This window comes from Oncorhynchus nerka, linkage group LG16 (genome assembly GCF_034236695.1).
Source record: "Oncorhynchus nerka isolate Pitt River linkage group LG16, Oner_Uvic_2.0, whole genome shotgun sequence".
In the NCBI taxonomy this organism is placed as follows: Eukaryota; Metazoa; Chordata; class Actinopteri; order Salmoniformes; family Salmonidae; genus Oncorhynchus; species Oncorhynchus nerka.
The window spans coordinates 14,588,499-14,611,085 of record NC_088411.1 but is presented as its reverse complement, the minus strand read 5'-3'; the positions used below and the strand labels follow the sequence as shown (position 1 = coordinate 14,611,085).

The 22,587-nt window shown below is 43.4% G+C and overlaps 1 protein-coding gene and 1 long non-coding RNA gene across 5 annotated transcripts; both read right to left on the bottom strand.

Moving 5' to 3' along the window:
- Window positions 1-604: 604 nt before the first annotated feature.
- On the bottom strand, window positions 605-6,273 carry LOC115144092 (uncharacterized). 4 transcript variants are annotated; one of them, XM_029684802.2, is made up of 6 exons: window positions 5,840-6,273; window positions 3,364-3,481; window positions 2,497-3,017; window positions 2,041-2,241; window positions 1,840-1,969; window positions 605-1,700 (listed from the first exon to the last, which is right to left on the bottom strand). In XM_029684802.2, exons 3-6 carry the CDS (start codon window positions 2,870-2,872, stop codon window positions 1,208-1,210), a joined length of 1,200 nt encoding a protein of 399 aa, XP_029540662.1. In that variant the 5' UTR covers window positions 2,873-3,017; window positions 3,364-3,481; window positions 5,840-6,273; the 3' UTR covers window positions 605-1,207. The 4 variants fall into 4 exon arrangements, with proteins under 4 accessions (XP_029540662.1, XP_064858532.1, XP_029540661.1 ...); XM_065002460.1 differs by having other exon boundaries at window positions 5,879-6,273; XM_029684801.2 differs by lacking the exon at window positions 3,364-3,481.
- Window positions 6,274-6,305: 32 nt separating this feature from the next.
- Window positions 6,306-16,932, bottom strand: LOC135561217 (uncharacterized). Its single transcript, XR_010459314.1, has 3 exons — window positions 16,741-16,932; window positions 7,046-7,286; window positions 6,306-6,757 (listed from the first exon to the last, which is right to left on the bottom strand). It is a non-coding gene; the product is annotated as an uncharacterized LOC135561217 (long non-coding RNA).
- Between the last annotated feature and the right edge of the window lie 5,655 nt (window positions 16,933-22,587).

Genomic DNA, 22,587 nt, shown 5'->3' with positions numbered 1-22,587 from the left:
AGAGGAGATCTGCATGGAGGAATGGGCCAAAATACCAGCAACAGTGTGTGAAAACCTTGTGAAGACTGACAGAAAACATTTGACCTCTGTCATTGCCAACAAAGGGTATATAACAAAGTATTGAGATAAACTTTTGTTATTGACCAAATACTTATTTTCCACCATAATTTGCAAATAAATTCATTAAAAATCCTACAATGTGATTTTCTGTCATAGTTGAAGTGTACCTATGATGAAAATTTCAGGCCTCTCTCATCTTTTTAAGTGGGAGAACTTGCACAATTGGTGGCTGACTAAATACTTTTTTGCCCCACTGTATATGCTGTATGTGCCTGCCAAGGAAAACTACTTTAAATTCAAACATATACTGTTTGGAAAAGACATATTTTTGAACGAAGCACCATGCTGCCTTGTTGACAATATGACCGGGACAGCACAGATTACTATTAGATTTCAGAAGGGTGCTCCTCCCTCACTGTTTTTGCCCGGTCACGTCACAGGCCATATCCCAGTGCACCCCGGTTCAGCTTAATCAAACTCCCTCAGTGATATAGATCACAAACTGCGACACTGATTCTGTTAGAAATAAATACATTTACCTTGGTTAAGAAAATTAAAGCTTTAATACAAGTATTTCAGCACTCCAGGTTTCAATATAAACATACAATCATTGACTAAGTACTGGCATAATGTGTTCCCCATGTTACAGTAATGGAGAGGTGGAGAGAGCTATAAGAGGTCTACTCATGATCAAAATCAACTGGGCTATCCAATGCCAGATGAGTAGGTCAACCAAAGCAACAGCCTTATCCAAAGACCCGAATTGAGACTCATTTCTACATTGTAGATTTTTCAACATCAACGCTTCTCTGTCATTTGAATTGATTTCCACTTTAACAAAGCTGCAATCATCACCTCTGTGCTTAACAAATAAACATATACATTGATTGAGTGTATCAGTAGGCAACAGCTGCAGCACAAAAACTAAACTAAAATACTAAACCAAAATGATGTGACGTCCCTGAACGTCCCCCGGTGTCCTCTACATGTCTTCCTCTGAATGTTTGGGGTTCCATAGCCCAGACCTGAGTGACGTCTACACATCACAACGTTACTAAGACTGTTCTGCTCCCAGCCACCCCATTGGGGAAATGTTCAGCGAAGTCTGACTCCTGTTAAGCATTGTTTGTTCAACAATTAAACATCTTCAGAGCTGTACCGTGGCGTTGAGGCCACTGGATATGGTCTCGTAACCGACGGAGACAAGTGTTAGAACACTGCTCTCCACGTCCTCTGGCTGATGATGCTCTTGATTCTGCCGCTGGGTTGTATCCATGGCAACACCAACCGGGGTTCCGGACTCCTGCAGCTGCGCCTTCTTCCTGCCTCGGCCCCTCCCTTTGCCCTTCCCCGATCCTTTCCCTTGACCTTTAACCCCGCCCACTGACCTGAGCGGTTTGTCGTTGCCGTCATCTCGGGGCTTGCGGTGGCGGCGGCGGATGCGTCTCATTGGAGGACCGGTGTCGACGGGATCGGTTGCAGCTGCGCCGGACAGGATGCGAATCTGTTTGTCAATCACCATGGTGATCATGTCTAGGGCGGTGTCGAGCATCCCGAGGCCCAGGCCGTGAGTCACGTTGTCGAACAACGCACTGTTGACCGGGTCACGGAAACACTTCCTCATCGCCTCCAGGTGGCTCCTATCCCAGGTGGGGTGGGAAAAGGTGTGTTAGTGTTTGTCTCACTGTACAGAAAACATATAGCTCATAGTCCACTCATGACAACACTGTGCTGTAACCACACTAACCAGGTGTGGTGTGGGTGAGGGTTTGGTATTACCTGGTTTCTATGACCTTTGACCAGTGTTGAACTGTGTTAGTCTCTGGTATAAGCTGCTTGGCCATGTTTCCAAAGTCCATGTAGTCATGGGCAAAGTCCTTCATGTCGTTACACAGGGCTTTGGTGTCACCTGGAAAACACAACATTTTAACAATCTAGAAACCGCGAGAGATGCCCGCACACAAACACGCACACACTTACCCTCTGTGAGCTTGGAGAAGGAGGAGGATACAGCAGTAGTAGTACTAGGAGTGAGGCCCAGTATATTTAGAGACTCCTGAAGCGTTTTCTTGCTGGCCGGGCCGCGGCTGACCCTGGTGTAGGCTGCTAGCGAACGCAGAGACATCTTCTCTGGAGCCTCCAGACGACGCTTGATCTCGTCATAGGGTATCAGGTACTTACCTAGTACCAAAGGAACAATAGATGAATGATACAATTGTGTTGAATCTTCCGCTTATTCCATACTACAGCAGGTGAGGCCAACCTTCCTCCTGGAGAACTACTGGGGGTGAAGCTAATCATGGTCCCGAGGAGTAGCTGATAGGTAGAATCAGGTGTGTTAGAGTAGTAGGACAGGAATATCCTGCAAGATGAGAGGTCTCCAGTAGGAGGGGCAGCCCTGGCCTAATCCCCTGCTTCTCTGGCTGTGATACTTACGGGCCTTGGAGCTCTTCATGTTGGGGTCCAGGAGAGACGACACCTCAGCAAACGGAACATGGGGTACATGGTTGTGGTGTGGAGCACCAGCCTGAGTCTGGGTGGTGTCGCCTGCCGGGATCTGAATCTGGGTTTGCATCTGGTTCACGTCCCCCATTCCCTGCTGCCCCTGTCCATCCCCCAGCACCATGGAGGGGTGGTTGGATAACCCTTGTAACCCTGTCAGCCCCTCGACCATAGTCTGCTGATAAGCCCCCTGTCCCACAGAGTTGGTCTGTTCGGAGGAGACTTGGAAGATGCCCATGACAGGCTTAGCCACTCTAAACACCATGTTGCCTTGGGAGTCCACCCCCGCCAGGCTGGGATTTGGTTCCATCTGCTCGGATGTAATTTCCTCTTTACTTCCTGGGTGACTGTTTGGAGTGCGAAGAGTTTCTCCCAAACTTTTCTGTATTTGTCTCAGCGTCAGGAGTAGGATGACTTTGTGCTTACACACTGCTAAGGTCAGTTTAGGGTAAAGTCTATAGGACAGAGAAAGAAAACCCGACATCAAACACTGTGGTCTACAGAGTAACTATCATCATCAATATTGCAATAAAAACATTTAAATCAACATCTGTGATTCCGCAATTAGAAATAATTGCCACCAGTAGTATGAAAATATATGTATCATCTTTCCCACCCTCTCCAATTCAACTATTTAAATTACTTCTATTTGAGATTGTATTCTGGTAAATAATAAATGGGTAGGCCTATTACATGGGTATGGTATATACACTGTGTACAAAACATTAGGAACAGCTTCCTAAGATTGAGTTGCACCCCCTTTTTCCCCTCAGAACAGCCTCAACTCGTCAGTGCATGGACCTGAACGAAAACGTTCCTCAGGGATGCTGGCCCATATTGACTCCAATGCTTCTTACAGTTGTGTCAAGTTGGCTGGATGTCCTTTGGGTGGTGGACCATTCTTAATACACACGGGAAACTGTTGGTGTAAAAAAAACAGCAGCGTTGCAGTTCTTGATACACTCAAACCAATGCACCTGCCATCTATTACCATACCCAGTTCAAAGGCACTTCAATCTTTTGTCTTGCCCATTCACCCTCTGAATGGCACACATACACAATTTCCCAATTGTCTCAAGGCTTAAAAATCATTATTTAACCTGTCTCCTCCCTTCAGTGCCCCTTGACTTTTTCCACATATTGTTGTATTACAGCCTGAATTTAACATCTATTAAAATGTATTTTGGGGGGGCTACACACAGTACACCATAACCTTAGTGGAATTATGTTTGGCATTTTTACAAATTAATAAAAAATGAAAAGCTGAAAGTTCTTCAAATCCAATTTTATTGGTCACATACACATATTTAGCAGATGTTACAGTGGGTGTAGCGAAATGCATATGTTCCTAGCCTCAACAGCGCAGCAGTATCTAACAATTCACATCTAAAAGGTTAAATAATGGAATACTTAAGAAATATTAGGATGAACAATGTCAGAGTCCAGAGAATAAATAAATGTGATGGGATGTATGGACAATTAAGACAGTATATGGATAGAATATGTAGTATATATACAGCAATAGTTAAATAGGATAAGTATTGAGTCAATAAGTATTAAACTCCATTATGGCAAGCCTAATTAAGTTCAGGAGTAAAAATGTGCTTAACAAGTCACATACGTTTGCAATAATAGTGTTTAACAGGGTTTCGAATGACTACCTCATCTCTGTACCCAACACATACAATTATGAAGGTCTCTCAGTCGACCCAGTGAATTTCAAACACAGATTCAACCACAATGGGCAGGGAGGTTTTCCAATGACTCGCAAAGGGCACCTATTGGTAGATGGGTACAAATACATTTTTAAAAAAGCAGACATTGAATATCATTTTGAGCATGGTGAAGTTACACATTTGAATGGTGTATCAATACACCCAGTCACTACAAAGATACAGGCATCCTTCCTAACTCAGTTGCTGGACAGGAAGGAAACCGCTCAGGGATTTCACCATGAGGGCAATTGTGACTTTAAAACAGTTACAGAGTTTAATGGTTGTGATAGGGGAAAACTGAGGATGGATCAACAACATTGTAGTAACTTCACAATACTAACCTAATTGACAGAGTGAAAACAAGGAAGCCTGTACAGAATAAAAGTATTCAAAAATAATGCATCCTGTTTAAAACAAGGCACTAAAGTAATACAGCAATAGAAAATTGGGGGCAAATCCAATACATTACTGAGTACCACTCTCCATATTCTCAAGCATAGTGGTGGCTGCATCGTGTTATGATTATGCTTGTAATCGTTAAGGACTGGGGAGTTTATCAGGATAAAAAAAGAAATGGAGCTAAACACAGGCAAAATCCTGGCGGTAAACCTGGTTCAGTCTGCTTTCCACCAGATACTGGGAGATTAATTCACCTTTCAGCAGGACAATAACTTAAAACATAAGGCCAAATCTACACCGGAGTTGCTCACCAAAAAGACAGTGAATGTTCCAGAATTGCGGAGTTACAGTTTTGACTTAAATCTGCTTGAAAATCTATGGCAAGACCTGAAAATGGTTGTATAGCCATGATCAACAAACAATTTGACATAGCTAGAAGAACTTTGAAAAGAATAATGGGCTAAACGTTTCACAATCCAGGTAAGCTCTTAGAGACTTACCCAGAAAGACTCAGGAGCTGTAATCTCTGCTAAAAGTGATTTTAACATGCATTGACTCGTTTTTACAAAATGTTAGATTTTTTCTTCCACTTGGACAGAGTATTTTGTGTAGATTGTTGACGTAAAATTACAATTAAATCCCACTTTAACACAAGAAAATTTGGAAAAAGTCAAGGAGTATGAATACTTTCTGAAGGTACTGTATGGCATGGTCTTATGATAAGAACATTTTTTTTGTCATTATGCAAATAACTGAGGTTTTGACGTCACATGTGTTATCTCTAGCTTTTGGTCACCCTCGCATTTGCTTTGGCGCTAACCTAGCCAGACTTAGATATCAAGCTAGTTTAGTGTCTTGTAAATGGCAAGGGCAACCACTTCCTTTGTAAATCAGACACGCTACTGTACCTTGCTAACTACTCAGATTGTACATTGGTGTGTGTTACAAGTCCATACTATAACTGCTACCATTGCAATTATACACGAAGCCCACTCGCAATTCTGTTTTGTGAAAAGTAAACCATTAATATTGTCTGTGTCTGTCTGAAACCTAAACATGGCTGGCTAGGCCGCAGTGGGGGCACTGTGGAAAGGCTTAATCGACGTGATCTTAAATAGAATACAACACATTCCGAACAGGTTGAATAAAATGTTGCCGCTAACCTTCATTGTAGTGCAAGTAGTGAGGATTTTCCGACTCACCACTTTGCTCTTTGCTTTTTCCTAACAGCAAGCTGATCCTAGAACGGTGCGTGGTGAGACAGGAGACATTTTCCTTCTTCTCCAGATCTCCTTCGGCGGGTTGCAAATCAGCTCTACATCTACTGCCGCTAAAGCGGCTTTATCCCTGCGCCTATTGGCCACATCACGCATCATTCAAGTATCTATGACACTTCTCATTGGATGTTGCTGAGTGTCAGTCCAATTGAAGGTGTGGGATTTCCGGTTGAAAGAGGGCTTGAACAATGGGATATTTTGTATCGGTTTAATCAGCATAATATTACCCCAGACAATACATTGTTTCTTCATTCTGATTTGCTGTGAAAAGATAGTGGAGATGTAATGTTGTTGCACACACTTTGTTCTATGTTCTATGACAAACAACTCAGAAATGTGTTATATATATATATATATATAATATACACAAAGTTCCAGAGTCATGGTTTCTCTGTCATTATGGCACATTGGAAAATAACAAGCCAGATACGTGACAAAATACCTTAAGGAAAACAAAGGGGATTGAATGGACAATTGTCAAAGTGAAACATTATCCATCCTCCTGTCCTTTTTTTAAAGCAGCTACACTATGTGTAATTTCAGAACATGTACAAGAGAACAAAGCACAGGTATATCTGAGATGAAGCTATAAAGTGAGGTGTCTGTAACCCAAAGTATTTCTCTTCAGGATCAGGGTAGGGGTCTCTGATTCTCCTGACACAACAGCTGGGCATGATGCCCCCATCGCCACCGTCCAGGTTTCCGGACCTCCACGTGAGGTACTGCTAGTAGGCTTTATGGCAAAACAACCTGATGTTTTCATCTTCGTCATCCAGTGGGTAAGGCAGCTTTAGCAGCTCCCTCCTGTAATGAATCAATGGATTGGATTTATTACGGTTCTCCAGTTAAAGCGCTCAAATGTCGCCCACCAACAATGTGTAGCAGACCTGGGTTCAAATAGTATTTTTCCCTCTTTCAAATACTTGGAGTGTTTAATTAGCCTGTCTGACTCTGGAGTGACAGATTGTTGGTGTTTGCACTTTTGGGACTACTGTATTCTATTGGTTCCATTGTGCCAGACTTAAATCAAGCCCAGCGTAAGTATTTGAAAGGAAAATATAATTTAACCCAGGTGTGATGTGAAGTACCCACCTCATCAGTAGTCCATGTTTAGTACGGTTTTGTAGAGAACCAACCAATTTAAGTGAGCCATCTGGCTGACACATTGGTGTGGTTCCTGGCTGCAACACTTCCTCTCTGCATTGCTGGTGGTGGTCATCTCCCTGCAGTGTGAACACACACCAGTCCGGCACCCCAGGAACGGCTGGTCGTGGCTGTGTGCTGCAAGGCTTTGCTCGTCGGAGGTCGAACATCAGTCCTGGACATCTTTTAACTAAACTCCGCAAAAAAAGAAACGTCCTCTCACTGTCAACTGCATTTATTTTCAGCAAACTTAACATGTGTAAATATTTGTATGAACATTACAAGATTCAACAACTGAGACATAAACTGAACAAGTTCCACAGACAGAAATTGAATAATGGGTCAAAATCAAAAGCAACAGTCAGTATCTGGGGTGGCCACCAGCTGCATTAAGTACTGCAGTGCATCACCTCCTCATGGACTGCTCCAGATTTGCCTGTTCTTGCTGTGAGATGTTACCCCACTCTTCCATCAAGGCACCTGCAAGTTCCCGGACATTTCTGAGGGGAATGGCCCTAGCCAGCACCCTCCAATCAAACAGGTCCCAGACGTGCTCAATAGTATTGAGATCTGGGCTCTTCGCTGGCCATGGCCATTCCGGTCTTGCAGGAAATCACGCTCAGAACGAGCAGCATGGCTGGTGGCATTGTCATGCTGGAGGGTCAGGTCAGGATGAGCCTGCAGGAAGGGTACCACATGAGGGAAGAGGATGTCTTCCCTGTAACGCACAGCGTTGAGATTGCCTGTAATGACAACAAGCTCAGTCCAATGATGCTGTGACACATCGCCCCAGACCATGACGGACCCTTCACCTCCAAATCGATCACGCTCCAGAGTACAGGCCTCGGTGTAACACTCATTCCTTCGACGATAAATGCAAATCCGACCATCACCCCTGGTGAGACAAAACCACGACTCGTCAGTGAAGAGCACTTTTTGCCAGTCCTGTCTGGTCCAGCGACGGAGGGTTTGTGCCCATGGGCGATGTTGTTGCCGGTGATATCTGTTGAGGACCTACCTTACAACAGGCCTACAAGCCCTCAGTCCAGCCTCTCTCAGCCTATTGCGGACAGTCTGAGCGCTGATGGAGTGATAGTGCGTTCCTGGTGTAACTCGGGCAGTTGTTGCCATCCTGTAACTGTCACGCAGGGGTGATGTTCGAATGTACCGATCCTGTGCAGGTGTTGTTACACGTGGTCTGCCACTGTGAGGATGATCAGCTCTCCGTCCTGTCTCCCTGTAGCGCTGTCTTAGGCGTCTCACAGTACGGACATTGCAATTTATTGCCCTGGCCACATCTGCAGTCCTCATGCCTCCTTGCAGCATGCCTAAGGCACTTTCATGCAGATGAGCAGGCAACCTGGGCATCTTTCTTTTGGTGTTTTTCAGAGTCAGTAGAAAGGCCTCTTTAGTTTCCTAAGTTTTCATAACTGTGCCCTTAATTGCCCACCGTCTGTAAGATGTTAGTGTCTTAACGACTGTTCCACAGGTGCATGTTCATGAATTGTTTACGGTTCATTGAACAAGCATGGGAAACAGTATTTAATCCCTTTACAATGAAGATCTGTGAAGTTATTTCTATTTTTACGAATTGTCTTTGAAAGACAGGGCCCTGAAAAAGGGAGTTTACATCCATGCTGAGTTTACATCCATCAACAGATCCTTTAACTCTTCCTCTGACATGGCCTGGATTTTGGCTTGAAGAGATAGAAAAGTAGGGAAATTATGGCAAATGAGTGTGGTTTGCACTTTTTTGGACTATTCAATTGTGCCAGGCAAGCACAATCATGCCCAGCTTTACGTTTCTGTAAATACACACATCGACCTGTACTTTTTTCTCTTCAAATTCTCTCTCCTCTTCTTCTGTCCTCACTCTAGGTGGCACTATCGTCAAGAAAAAAAAAATGTTAAACAGCAAATCGTACCAGTAACATGAGATAACTCCCTCTTTCATTGAAAAATGAGACTGAGGGCCAGTGAGAAAGTGACGCACTAAACCTGTACATAATGTTATTCAGCGTGGCTCTGGGATTACTCACGTTGTTTTGAGAGAGGATTATCTGTACAATGTGAGACACGCCATATTGAAGACGAACTGTCTGCATCCTGTCCTGATCAGACGTTTCCAGATAGGGAAAAGGAACAGAAATGACCAGGAAACAAATGGAGTTATAAACACCTATTGTAGGCCTACCATTTGTAGGGATCCTAATATAAGATTGCCTCACCCACAGACCTTTTCCCCAAACTCCTCAATTGATGTCATTGTAAGATTTGCATGGAAACTTCTACATACCGATCTAAAATGAGGAGGATTAGATTTGGGCCTTTGGAAAAACTTCAGATACACCCCCCGGGGCCTGACATAAGACTTGCTCTTACCACGAACCATCATGGTCCCATGAATACTGCAGTACAACCTGGACATCAGTGACTTACACCTAAACAGGCCCGGAGTTGAGGAGAGACGCAGGCTGTCCTAAAATAAAGGCCTGACAAACAAACATCCATCAAAATAAGAATTATTGCGAGTTTAAGAATATGTCCCAAGAGAAAAGATCATTTGCACTTATTAAACTCGACAGATCATTTTCCATCAATGGATGTCGATTTAACTTGTTTTGACTGCTATGATTAAGCAATAAGACCCAAGGAGGTGTGCTATATGGCCATTATACCACGGCTAAGGGCTGTTCTTAGGACACAACCCGTAGCCGTGGTATACGCTATTTGCTCTATACCACCACCAAAGGTATCTTATTGCAGCGAACATAAACTGGTTGCCAAAGAAATTACAACAGTAAAACAAAATATTTTGTCATACCCCTGGTACACTGCATTCAGCCAATCAGCATGCAGGGCTTGAATGACCCAGTTTATAATTGAAAATAAATCCCATTTGCGCATGTCTATAGAACAATCCTAGGGGAGAGTTTGAGTGGTGAACATTGGATAGAGGATCTCAATCTCTGTGTAAGAAACACTTGGATGAAGTTTGGCTATTTCCAAGACATTGTGCCTTTGTTATGTTTATTTAACTAGGCAAGTCAGTTAAGAACAAATTCTTATTTACAATGACAACCTACCCCGGCCAAACCCTAACCCAGACGAAGCTGGGCCAATTGTACACCGCCCGATGGGACTCCCAATCACAGCTGGTTGTGATACAGCCTGAAATAGAACCAAGGTCTGTAGTGATGCCTCTAGCACTGAGATGCAGTGCCTTAGACCACTGTGCCACTCAGGAGCCCAATATGTGCCAGATGTTAAGACTAAAAATGTTATGGATGGTCTATTTGCACGACTGACTTATTTCAATAGGCATACGGCTATTGAGTAAAATCTGAGTTTATAATTGCAATTCAACAGGTAGCTGCAGGTAGCCTAAATCCACAATGAAACTGACATTAAATATGGAGAATGACACATTTGCAATAGAGCTGTGACCATGATCACGATTGATAACTTACAATTTAATGAACTAAACATGGCCATTGCATAACACCACAAGGCCACAACAAACTGAAGCTATATGCCATTTATTACATCCATTTGCCAGCTCCTGGTAGGCTACAAAAGTGGCACAAATTGATTCGCAATGACTCCAGTGATAGCCATTTCAACATATTTATTGTTTCAAATGGTAGGCTACAGTAGCCTACAATGGCATAGAAATTAAGTCTACTTGAAGGCCAACAGATGCAAATGTATCATTCTCCGCTTTTAATGTCAGTTTCGTTGTGGAGTTTTTCAGAAGAGAAGCAAGCATGTGAGGGAGATTCATAAGTTCCATTTAAAATGTCCACTCGTGCAGCGCTCAAGACCCATGAACTCAGCATGCTTAAAAACCCGTCGCTTGATACGGTTTTCCATAACAAAAGCACATTTATTTAAAGGCTCTAGTGCGCCTAAAGTCGTTTTCCAGTGCTTTGTCGCCTTTATGTTAGTTCTAGTGAGTTAGTATGTTTTATGAGAAAAGGGTTGGAAATGCACTACATGACCAAAAGTATGTGAACACCTGCTCGTCAAACATCTCATTCCAAAATCATGGGCATTAATATGGAGTTGGTCCCCCCTTTGCTGCTATAACTGCCTCCACTCTTCTGGGAAGGCTTTACACTAGATGTTGCTGTGAGGACTTGCTTCCATTCAGCCACAAGAGGATTAGTGAGGTCGTTGTTCGAATTCATCCCAAATGTGTTCGATGTGATTCTTCCACACCGATTTCGACAAACCAGGGGCATTGTCATGCTGACACAGGAAAGGGCCTTCCCCAAACTGTTGCCAGAATGTTGGAAGCACAGAATCATCTAGAATGCCATTGTATGCTGTAGCGTTAAGATTTCCCTTCACTGGAACTAAGTGGCCAAGCCCGAACCAGGAAAAACAGCCCCAGACCATTATTCCTCCTCCACCAAACTTTACAGTTGGCACAATGCATTCGGGCAGGCAGCTCCAGAGTCCAATGGCAGCGAGCTTTACACCACTCACGCTTGGCTTTGCACATGGTGACCTTAGGCTTGTGTGTGGCTGCTCGGCCATGGAAACACATTTCATGAAGCTCCCGACAAACAGTTATTGTGCTGACGTTACTTCCAGCGGCAATTTGGAACTCGGTCGTGAGTGTTGCAACCAAGGACGCTTTGCGCTTCAGCGGTCTCGTTCTGTGAGCTTGTGTGGCCTACCACTCCACGGCTGAGCCGTTGTTGCTCCTAGACGTTTCCACTCCACAATAACAGCACTTCAGTTGACTGGGGCACCTCTCACTGGGCTGACATTTTATGAACTGACTTGTTGGAAAGGTGGCATCCTATGACGGTGCCACATTGAAAGTCAGTGAGCTCTTCAGTAACGCCATTCTATGGTCAATGTTTGTCTATGGAGATTGCATGGCTGTATGCCCGATTTTATACACCTGTCAGCAAAGGGTGTGGCTGAAATAGCCGAAGCCACTAATTTGTAAGGGTGTCCACTTACTTTTGTATATATAGTGTAGGGGTTTCCAAAATCTAAATAGCCTACTGGTAAATAGTAGTCACAACGTGCAGGCGTGCTGCTTTCTCTCCATGGTTCAGCTGCAGTCTCTTCCAACCAGTGCTCTCAACATATACACACCCCCTCCGGCCCTTCGCATCAATCACTCACTCACTAACAGCCTGCACACTGCCTGATAGCAGCAGGACACAGTGAAATATATATTTTTTGAGAGAAATGCCATTGTGGCCATAGTGCAATTTATAAGTAGCCCCGATATCATTTTTCAAAGTAGCCCAAGTTGCAGAAAACCACGGGCATGGCAACCCTGAATGAAGAGATATTAGTCATCCTTCTTTGGGATTGTGTTGGTGAATTGCATTCAATTTAAAGTGCACACACCGCCACCTACTGTACTGGAGTGTGAGCCCAACCTTGCCATCTCAAGTGTTTCTCTGCTGCTGCCACCACAACCTCTGTTTTCTGGGACTTTCCATCCATTTCTGCAGTACCATTGACAACCTATGAATGCCTAGAAACCCACCTTACTGAAAGCACATATTCTTCCCAACACACTTGATTAGTCTCTACCTACTCACAGGAATCACCTCAGGATCCCTTACCCTGTACCCATCTTCCTCTACCACTCTCTCAGAGGTGGAAAAAGTACCAAATTGTAATACTTGTGCAAAAGTAAAGATACCTCAATAGAAAATGACTCAAGTAAAAGTCACCCAGTGTCGTGACGTTGTATTGATCCATGTGACGACTGCCGTTCATCGAATGATTAACTGTTTATAATTACGTGATTCAAATAATTAGGCAATTATTAACTCAGCAACCTGGGGCACCATGGGAAAGTTTGGTTTTATAGAGTTTCTATTTCCCAAATTAACTCAAAGAATATCAGAATATCGATTTTACAACAGTCAATAATTCATTAATTTCCTCTACAGTCTCATCCTGAACATCGCATAATCCGGGAATCTGCACAAACCCGAGTCCCACTAAATAAGTCCATACCACACCAATTGAGTTGATTCTTTATTTACTAACAAGCTAAAATGCTCATATAAAAGATACACAAACACACATTCTAGGCTATTGATTAGAACTTAGTACAATGAAACAGGTCCCTAGTGGGCCAACACAATATGACACGTGTTACACAAAATGGGGATTTAAAAAGAGAGCGAGAGAGAGAGAGAGTGCACAAGAGAATAGCACACTTGGGCACATTTGTAAACTATGCTAAGTTTAACCCTAACCTTGCCCCGAACTGCCACTCTTATGGGTCAGAATATAATGATGTAATTACGTGTCGAAGGTCTCCGATGGGGTATCTCCTTGTGGACCGAGTTCCGAGTTCTCCTCCGATGGCAATACTTCTGTTGTTACCGGGTGTAACTCTCTGATAGTCCACACAATGTCGGCGTCCTTTCTCTTAGTGGTCTGTTTCCTCGCCCTTGTTCTGAAAGGGGGTCTTCTGAGTACGGTCAGCTGTGTAGCTCCAGTGTAGGAATGAAAGCAGTGGAGACACACGATTTCTTGGAGAGTGGTAACCGGGTGGTCCTGCTTGAATTCACCCTCTTAGACACAGCTACTCATTTGTAGCATAGATTAAGACATTCCTTTGTCTTCTTCAACCGCATGTTGCATTTTGGGGTTTACAACTAATCGGACGTTGACTGCAGCTGGTGGCCACCTAGTCTGATATGTTATTTCTTAACTCACGTGTTTTATACCCTCGGGTCAGAAATGGGCGTTTCCGCCTTTAGGGCAAGTTCTCTGGGCATAACTAGTTACGAGGCTAGGTCTGGATTTACATATTGTGAAAACTCTTCAAGTTACAATGTTTTTGTTAAAACGTCATCATTTAACTTTTAATAACATAACAAAAACGGCATTCATTTTCATATTTCATCTATTGTCATTACTACCATTTTGGCTGATGAAACATATTGTCCCACAGTCCATTTATTGCATGTTACTGTTCTGAGGTAGATTCTCCATAGGCCCATCATACATTCCCTTCCTCCACAGTGAGAGGACAAAGGGATTTTGTCTGCTGCCTTAAGATTTACAATGGGTGTGAGGTGTCATTAAAAAAAAAACACCTCCATACCTCTGGACCTCTCCCCATCTGGCAGGTATGAGAGATGTCTCTTGTAGGAATGTGGTCCACTGTAACCTGACCCGAACAGGCAAGTCATGACACCAGTAAAATACTACTTGAGTATAAGCCTAAAAGTATTTGGTTTTAAATATACTTAAGAGCCTGCTTGGTGTTAACATCCACTTCCTCATTCCCCTCTACTCCCACATGAGCTGGTACGCAGAGGAACATCACAAATACCACCCCCATCTGTCTCATCCTACACAAGCACTGCGAAACCGCATACAATACATCCTGTCTGCTCCGAGACACAAATTAATTTAAGCTCATCAGCGCTGCACAGGAGTCAGAGCAGATGACTACCCTGTCTAGCCACACCTCCTCCACCCACTCTGCAGCCCAGAGTATGGCCATCAACTCCATTGTGCAGACATAAATGATCAGTTGCTCGTTTTGTCACTGCCACCTTCGACTCAGGAACACTAAAAGCTGCACCTGTCCTCCCAGTTTTACGGTCCTTAGTTCCATCTGTGAATATATTCCAGAAATCTTAGTATTGTGTTCTTAAATGGTCACTTAAAACTGAACCTACTCCTTCCTCAACAGCTCTTATCCTCTCAAGCAACTCCAGATATATTACTGGCTGAGGGAGCAACCAAGGTGGAATAGTGTTGGGGTTTGTGTCCTTGTTCCGTGTCAATCATTGGCTCATTGATGAAATTAGCAGTATGACAATATCTTTAATGAAATCATTCAAAAACCTTTATTAACGTAATTGCAGACAGAAGTTGACAACAGAAATATAACGCATGTTTCCGAGTAAGTTCTGCATCAAAGAAAAGGTCCCAAGTGTTTTTTTATTAAACCCCAAGTCCAGCCCTAGTGATGTCACTGCCTACGTCATTATCTTCTACTCATGAGACCAAAACCATGTCTACTCAACACTAAAACTCTTGTTTATATAGCTATCAAAAAGCTTAGCAGTAAATGTCCAAGTTGAGTTATAGTGGAATTTCTGACTAATCTCTTATCTCTTACACTCCCCTGCAGAGTTCTGTCTTCACAGTCACACATCTCAGAGGGGTCTCTTTATAAGAGCAAAGAGACTAGAAAACAACTGTGGAACAATACTAAACCTCTATAATTAATATTGTTAATCTGTAGTATAGGACTCTATAAATGTAAGGAGGGCGGGGTCTTATAAACCCTCCCCTTCTATTAATACAACATAAGCATAATCAATTATTATAATACATCAAACATTACAGACAGCCCCTATCATGACCCCTAGGTGAACCCCTTTCAATAGCAGGAAGAACCATAGAGGGGCTAAACTCCCTCCAAAACAACCCCATCTCTCTCACCATGCCATTGCCTATCCACCCAAAACTACTCTGTTAATAACTGAAAACTTAAAGCCCCACTTGAGGGATCACTGCTCAACTTTACTGATCGCTTCTTGAACTCTCCTGACTGTACAGGTAATATTTCTCCCTCTCTTTCACAGTGCCTCGTCATCTGCAAACAATGACCTCCCAATATCAGGTGATCACCTGGGAGAATACACTGTCAATCATAATGGAGAACAACAAAGGACTAATGACACTTTCCTGTGGGGTACCATTATCTACCTACCTCATAGCTTTCAGACATAGCGCTCCACACCCTCACTTGTATTGATCACCCAAAAAGAAAATCCTTTATCTAGTTAAAAACCCTTCCTCCAACCCCAATGATATCCAGCTTGATAAGCTAGCCTTCCTTCCACATCATAGGCCTTCTATACATCAAAGACGGCTACCACCACCTCCTTATTTGCCTGTGCCTTCACCCCCCCGTACCCATAGGAATCACCTGCTTTGCGACCCCTACTATTGCTCCTCTTACTCCATCATTCACTGTTTCTATATCTGAATTGAGATCAACCTGAGACGGCTCTTGTTCACTCAACTCTTGAAACTGACCCCACTCTGCTTTCCCAAATATCAATCGCCGACTGAATCTTCCACCCTCAATCCTACAGTACACATGATCACTACCCCCCTCTAGATTCCTCCAAAACCTCCCAACTACATCTTTCTGCCGTTGGACTTGAGATCAGAGAAAGATCCAGAGCAGATCAAGTAGTTCCTCCAACACTTGTCCATTTAAATCAGTCCGTAACCCTCCCTAGAGCATACTATGAGCATTAAACACCCCACACCATTACCCGTCTCCTATCGTCACCTTCCACACTCCCAAGGGTCAGCAACTCTAGTCTCTTAAAAGTTCACCATTACCAGATCGATCTCCCCCCCACACCACACCTCTATCACTATATACTCTAGTTCAACTCCCTTTATAAAAAGGTAGCACACCCTCCCCATCTCTAAGGACTGCAACATAACCTTGTATTACAAAATCTAGAGTAGGTTTAAACCATGTCTCCTGGAGACATATCACATCAGGTTTGGCTGGTAACTTCTCAATAAAGGGTTTGAACTCTTGCCCATTAGCCATCAAACTTCTGGCATTCCATTGAAGGATTAACACCACGATGAAAATGAACAAATACCTGATTCCTGGCTGAACTGATTCCCAATCCTATTGAGGTCATCCTGTACATTTTCCCCTGTGAGTGTAACGATCGTCTGTTGAAGAAGGTGTGGACCAAAGGGCAGCGCGGGAAGTGTTCATACTTTTATTACAGCTGACCACTAAATAACACAGAGACTGACCGAAAACCTAAACAGTCCTGTCAGGTGCAGAAACACAAAACAGAAAATAACTACCCACAAAAACCCTGTGGGAAAAAAGCTACCTAAGTATGGTTCCCAATCAGAGACAACGATAGACAGCTGTCCCTGATTGAGAACCATACCCGGGCCAAAACAAAGAAATACAAAAACATAGAAAAAGGAACATAGAATGCCCACCCAAATCACACCCTGACCAAACCAAAATAGAGACATAAAAAGCTTTAAGGTCAGGGCGTGACAGTAAGTCATGTGATCCCAAGATACTTCGCTACCTGCTCCACTATGATCTGTATCTTTTTAGTCTTAGATTGTATTTTTTTTTTTTCGGTGTAATTGATTGCTGCTGTCACAAATGCAACAACCTTCCCATGTCTACTACCAGTCTTGTGTTCTCCCCCATTCTGCTCCCTATGATGGGGTAGGTTCCTTGTTCCTTGTCAATCATTTGCTTATTGGTGAAATCAGCAATCAGACAATATCTTTAAGTAAATCAATCAAAAACCTTTATTAATGCAATTGCAGACTGAAGTTGACAATGGGAACATAGTACACATGTTTCCAAGTAAGTTCTGCAAAATAGGAAAGGGTCCAAGATGCTTTAATATGCTTGCAGTCAACCCCGAGTGATGCAACTGCCTACGTCAACACCTTCTACTCATGAGACCAAGGGCTCAGTAGTAATTTTCAGCTCCCCAAGTTGCTTTATAGTGGTATGTCTGACTTGTCTCTTATCTCTTTCACTCCCCTGCAGGGTTCTGTGTCTAACCTCTTTTAGCCTTGAGGCGCTTTCAACATAAACATAATCAATTATTATAATACATCAAACATTTCATGCAGCCCCTATCATGACCCCCCCCCATTTTCTCCTGTAATAAGTCCCTTCACCCATTGCTGTCCAGCTTGATCCGGCATGCTACTATCCACCACACGTTTACATACCTGCTTGAGTTTGAGCACCTTTAGCAGACACGACCACTCCTACCAAAACCCACCAAAACCCTAGTCAACGCGATCATACTCACAGCCATGACTCCACCCTCGTCCTTAAATTTCACCAACACTTTATACTCCACTTCTCTCAGTACAACACTGCGAATCCGAACCTCCCTCATCACTCCTCTCCTCCGACAAGACCTGCAAAGGCTCCTCAGGCTTCCTCCTCGTCTTAACTTTTACTCTCACTACTCTACATCCACCTTTTTCCACTCCACCACTACACTCCATGCCGTCCTCCTCAACTCCTAACCCCCCTACCTTTTCATCCATCTCTGCTCCAGTCACAGCCCAGTGTTGCTCAAGCACTGGATTTCACGCTCCAAAACAAAAACCAGGCAGCCTTGTGCATGATTACTCTCATTCGTCTTGCCTGCGCAGTGGGTTCACCTGAACCAATTCATGATCAGCTCGCCCACCACACAATAACACTTAGGAGATAAATGCCGATAGGCAAACAGAATGAGAGACAGAAAGCACATTAGCTAGCTGGCAAAAATGTTACAAATATGCTTTGTTGTTGTTGTTGTTGTTCTTCTTCTTCTTGATTGGGTTGGTGGATCCCATCCAACTTAAAGGTGCATACACTGTCACCTACTGCACTAAAGTGTGAGGCCAGTCACAACCTACCTACACAATATTGTCTTCATTATTCATGTTCCTAAAAGAAGAAAACATGTGCACCACCAACTAACCCTACACCTATATACCACTATTTCATGATAATTTAAATCACCACCCCATTAACTCTTCTGTAGTAAAATCTCATACACACAGGTACTTCTCTGCAGTTGCCACCTACAATCAATAAAAACCCACTACCCCATTCCACTACTTTGACCCAATCTGCTCCTGCCCATGCCACCAGCCTGGGAGGACGGGACACCACCCCTCAACACACCCTGTAACTCTTCTTAATTAATAAGTCAAATCTAGTATACCCAAATACTTCTCTGCAGTTGCCACCACAACATCTATTGTCTGTGATTTACTTTCCATTCCTGCGGTTCAATTGATAACCATTGCTCTGAACACTAAGAAGCCAACCTTACTGTAGCATAACTCACTCGTTACCCTATCCCTCTGTACTGGCACAAATCTGCTACTTACTGGGATCCTCTCAACATAAGCACCCCAACAATTGACACACACAACGACACAATCCTCTGTGCCAAGCCCTCCTTCACACTTCCCACATATGGGAATCTCCCTCCTACACACTGCTGCGTCATTACCATAAACATTGTACCTGAAACACCGTAATGGGTTCGGGACAAAAGCTCTCAAGGTATAACTGACACATCCTAACTTGTCTTTATCTGGTAAAAACTCTGTATCAAAACTTAGCAGTACAGACTGTGTCTTCTCTGTTTTACCACACTCTCCACCGGGTCTGTGTGTGTGTGTGTCTGTGTCGGTTGTTAAAAATAAGAGATTTGGAGCTTTACTGATCAGTTACCATACCAACTGTCTTAGCCGTGGCGATTGGCTCATTTCAATGGGACGGTTTGGGGATGGGGAGCGGGGGGGGGGGGGTAATGGGTAGACCTGTGATACACACCCTAACCTCATAAAAACTTCAGATGTGTGTGTGTGTGTGTGTGTTAATGTGTTCTGTGCTCACTCAGCTTGTGTGTTAAGTGAAGTTAATCTTCAAAGCTCTTCCTATTATTACCCAGTGACTATATCCATCAGAATATGACAGAAGCCGACTCGTGGCCTGATTCCACCCGCCTAACTCCAATTATTCAGTCTAATTCTAAATTCTATTTCTAATGTATTCTACACATGTGATTAACCCTGGTCACATCCTTCCCTGTCTAACAGTATGAGTGTTACTGTTCTGTTGTAGGTTCTCAAATCAATAATAGGAACTGGAGATAGCTCTCTCAACCAGTCAGATATGTAGTAAAGCCCTTGTGTTGCCATGACAACCGGGTGTTGGTAAAATCAGTACTGCACCATGTGGCTCTTGTAAAGCAGGCAAAGGTGAATTACAAGACAGGTATGTAACAACAGGAACATAAAGACATGGACAGGTTCTCTGTGTGTGTGTGTGTGTGTAGGGTTGGGGAATAACGAATTAGCCTACATGTACAGTACCAGTCAAAAGTTTGGACACACCTACACATTCAAGGATTTTTCTTTATTTTTACTATTTTCTACACTGTAGAATAATAGTGAAGACATCAAAACTATTAAATAACACATATGGAATCATGCAGTAACAAAAGAAGTTTTAAACAAATGAAAATGTGTTTTATATTTGAGACTCTTCAAAGTAGCCACCCTTAACCTTGATGACAGCTTTGCACACTCTTAGCATTCTCTCAACCAGCTTCACCTGGAATGCTTTTCCAACTGTCTTGAAGGAGTTCCCACATATGCAGAGCACTTGTTGGCTGTTTTTCCTTCGCTCTGCGGTCCAACTCCTCCCGAACCATCTCAATTGGGTTGAGGTCGGGTGATTGTGAAGGCCAGGTCATCTAATGCAGCACTCCATCACTCTCTTTCTTGGTCAAATAGCCCTTACACAGCCTGTAGGTGTGTTTTGGGTCATTGTCCTGTTGAAAAACAAATGATAGTGCCACAATGCAAACCAGATGGCATGGCGTATCGCTGCAGAATGCTTTGGTAGCCATGCTGGTCAAGTGTTCCTTGAATTATAAATCAATCACAGACAGTGTCACCAGCAAAACACCCCCACACCACCTCCTCCATGCTTCATGGTGGGAACCACACATCCAGAGATCATCCGTTCACCTCCTCTGCATCTCACAAAGACACAAGGTTGGAACCAAAAATCAAATATTTGGACAGATTTCCACCAGCCTAATGTCCATTGCTTGTTTCTTCTTGGCCCAAGCAAGTCTCTTCTTATTGGTGTCCTTTAGTAGTGGTTTCTTTGCAGCAATTCGACCATGAAGGCCTGATTCACACAGTCTCCTCTGAACAATTGATGTTGAGATGTGTCTTTTACTTGAACTCTGTGAATCATTTATTTGCGCTGCAATCTGAGGTGCAGTTAACTCTAAGTAATATGTCCTCTGCAGGTAACTGTGGGTCTTCCTTTCTTGTGGCGGTCTTCATGAAAACCAGTTTCATCAGAGCACTTGATGGTTTTTGCAACTGCACTTAAAGAAACTTTCAAAGTTCTTGACATTTTCCGGATTGACTGAAACATTTCAGAACAAATACTAGTCGAATAAGGCATGGGAGAGATGACGAATTTTGGCAAATAGATTTATTCATAGACTAATACACTTGAAACAAATAGCCAAACCCGAAAACTGCAGACATTACTAGGCTAAACTGACAGAGTGAAGAGCAGAAATCTCAACTAGTAAGCAAGTCGCAGAAATGGAGAATTGAGTGTGTCAAACCGCCATAAAAAATCAAATGAAACGCAGCCTGACGTGATCATTGACAGCTGCCTTGAAGGACACAAATAAAAAATGCTTTCTGCAACTTAGATCAGTGACATTTAGGCTAAACTGACAACAGAGAAGAGCAGAAATCTCAACTATTCTGTCAGGGGGTAGATTTTTGGCACAACCCCCGGAACAAAAAGTGAGAGCAAGAAGGGGTGACCTGCAGAGCTCTGAGGTACCATGGGGGGGGGGGGGGGGGAATCACTTTATAATGAAGCATTGCATATCATCGCATTTGCGTAGTGGAATAGAGCCGTAGCCTAGAGTAGAGGCACTTACAGACATTGCACACATGGGGAACATTTTTAATAGCCTAGGATCCCGGAAAAAAAATGTGTCCTTTTATCAAAGCAGCACAAATGAGTGACACTGACAAACAGAATCTGAGATCAATAAAAACGATCATCAATAGCCTAGGCCTAGGTGTGTATAGACACCCATATTGTAGGCTACAATATGAGGAAATTACAGTCCTAAAAATGCCTGCCAGTTTCACTGACTCACCACCCAATGATGCACAGCTAACTCATGCATTCGCGCCAAAGGCCCATCTCTCTCATTTAGGTAGCCTACAGCATAAGGATTAGTCTTCTATTTTCAGCAGGAGCCATTTGCTTTCCAACCTGTGTTTTCCCGTGATTGTAGGCTATTTGAAATATTGCAAATGGCCTTTTTTGTATGCATGCAGTTCACTGACCGATTTGTCACAAGTTTCCGCCTGTAGGCTATGTCTTGTTATTTGGTGTTACGCACGCCTCTATGAAGAGGGAACGCAACACCCTGCTACAACTAAACTCTCTGTGAAGCAAAAAAGGTATGGACTGTAGGTGAGAGTAAAAATGACAAGCAGAATGTGTTACCGTTTACAAGGACTTTATTCCTTTACACGGTAATATGGGGAAAAGGGGCTGATGGAACCAAAGCAAAGAAAGTAAATCTCAAAGCCCCCCCTCTCCTATCTTACCTGCCTACCCACTACTTACCTAATTTAGCACCACCTGGTGCCCTAACCAAAATACAGGGGGTGGTCCACCCAGGTCTTACCTAGTGTGCCTAGACAGCGAATATGCTACGGGTATATGTATGCCCGCGGGCCTCTTGCCTAAGCACTCCCTAGGTGCCTTCCCCTTCCCCCCTGGGAACAAATGAAACAGAATATTAAACCATTTCACAAACAAACAAAGGACATCAAATAAGCTCTATCTGAGCAACAAACTCACAAAACACACCAACTCTCAG

Coding starts and splice junctions, on each gene's coding strand:
- LOC115144092 (XM_029684802.2), bottom strand. CDS start 2,872: ATGGAACCAAATCCCAGCCTGGCGGGGGTGGACTCCCAAGGCAACATG. Junction 2,242..2,496: donor CATGAAGAGCTCCAAGGCCC/GTAAGTATCACA, acceptor CTTTGGTACTAG/GTAAGTACCTGATACCCTAT. Junction 1,701..1,839: donor TCAAAGGTCATAGAAACCAG/GTAATACCAAAC, acceptor CACCTGGGATAG/GAGCCACCTGGAGGCGATGA.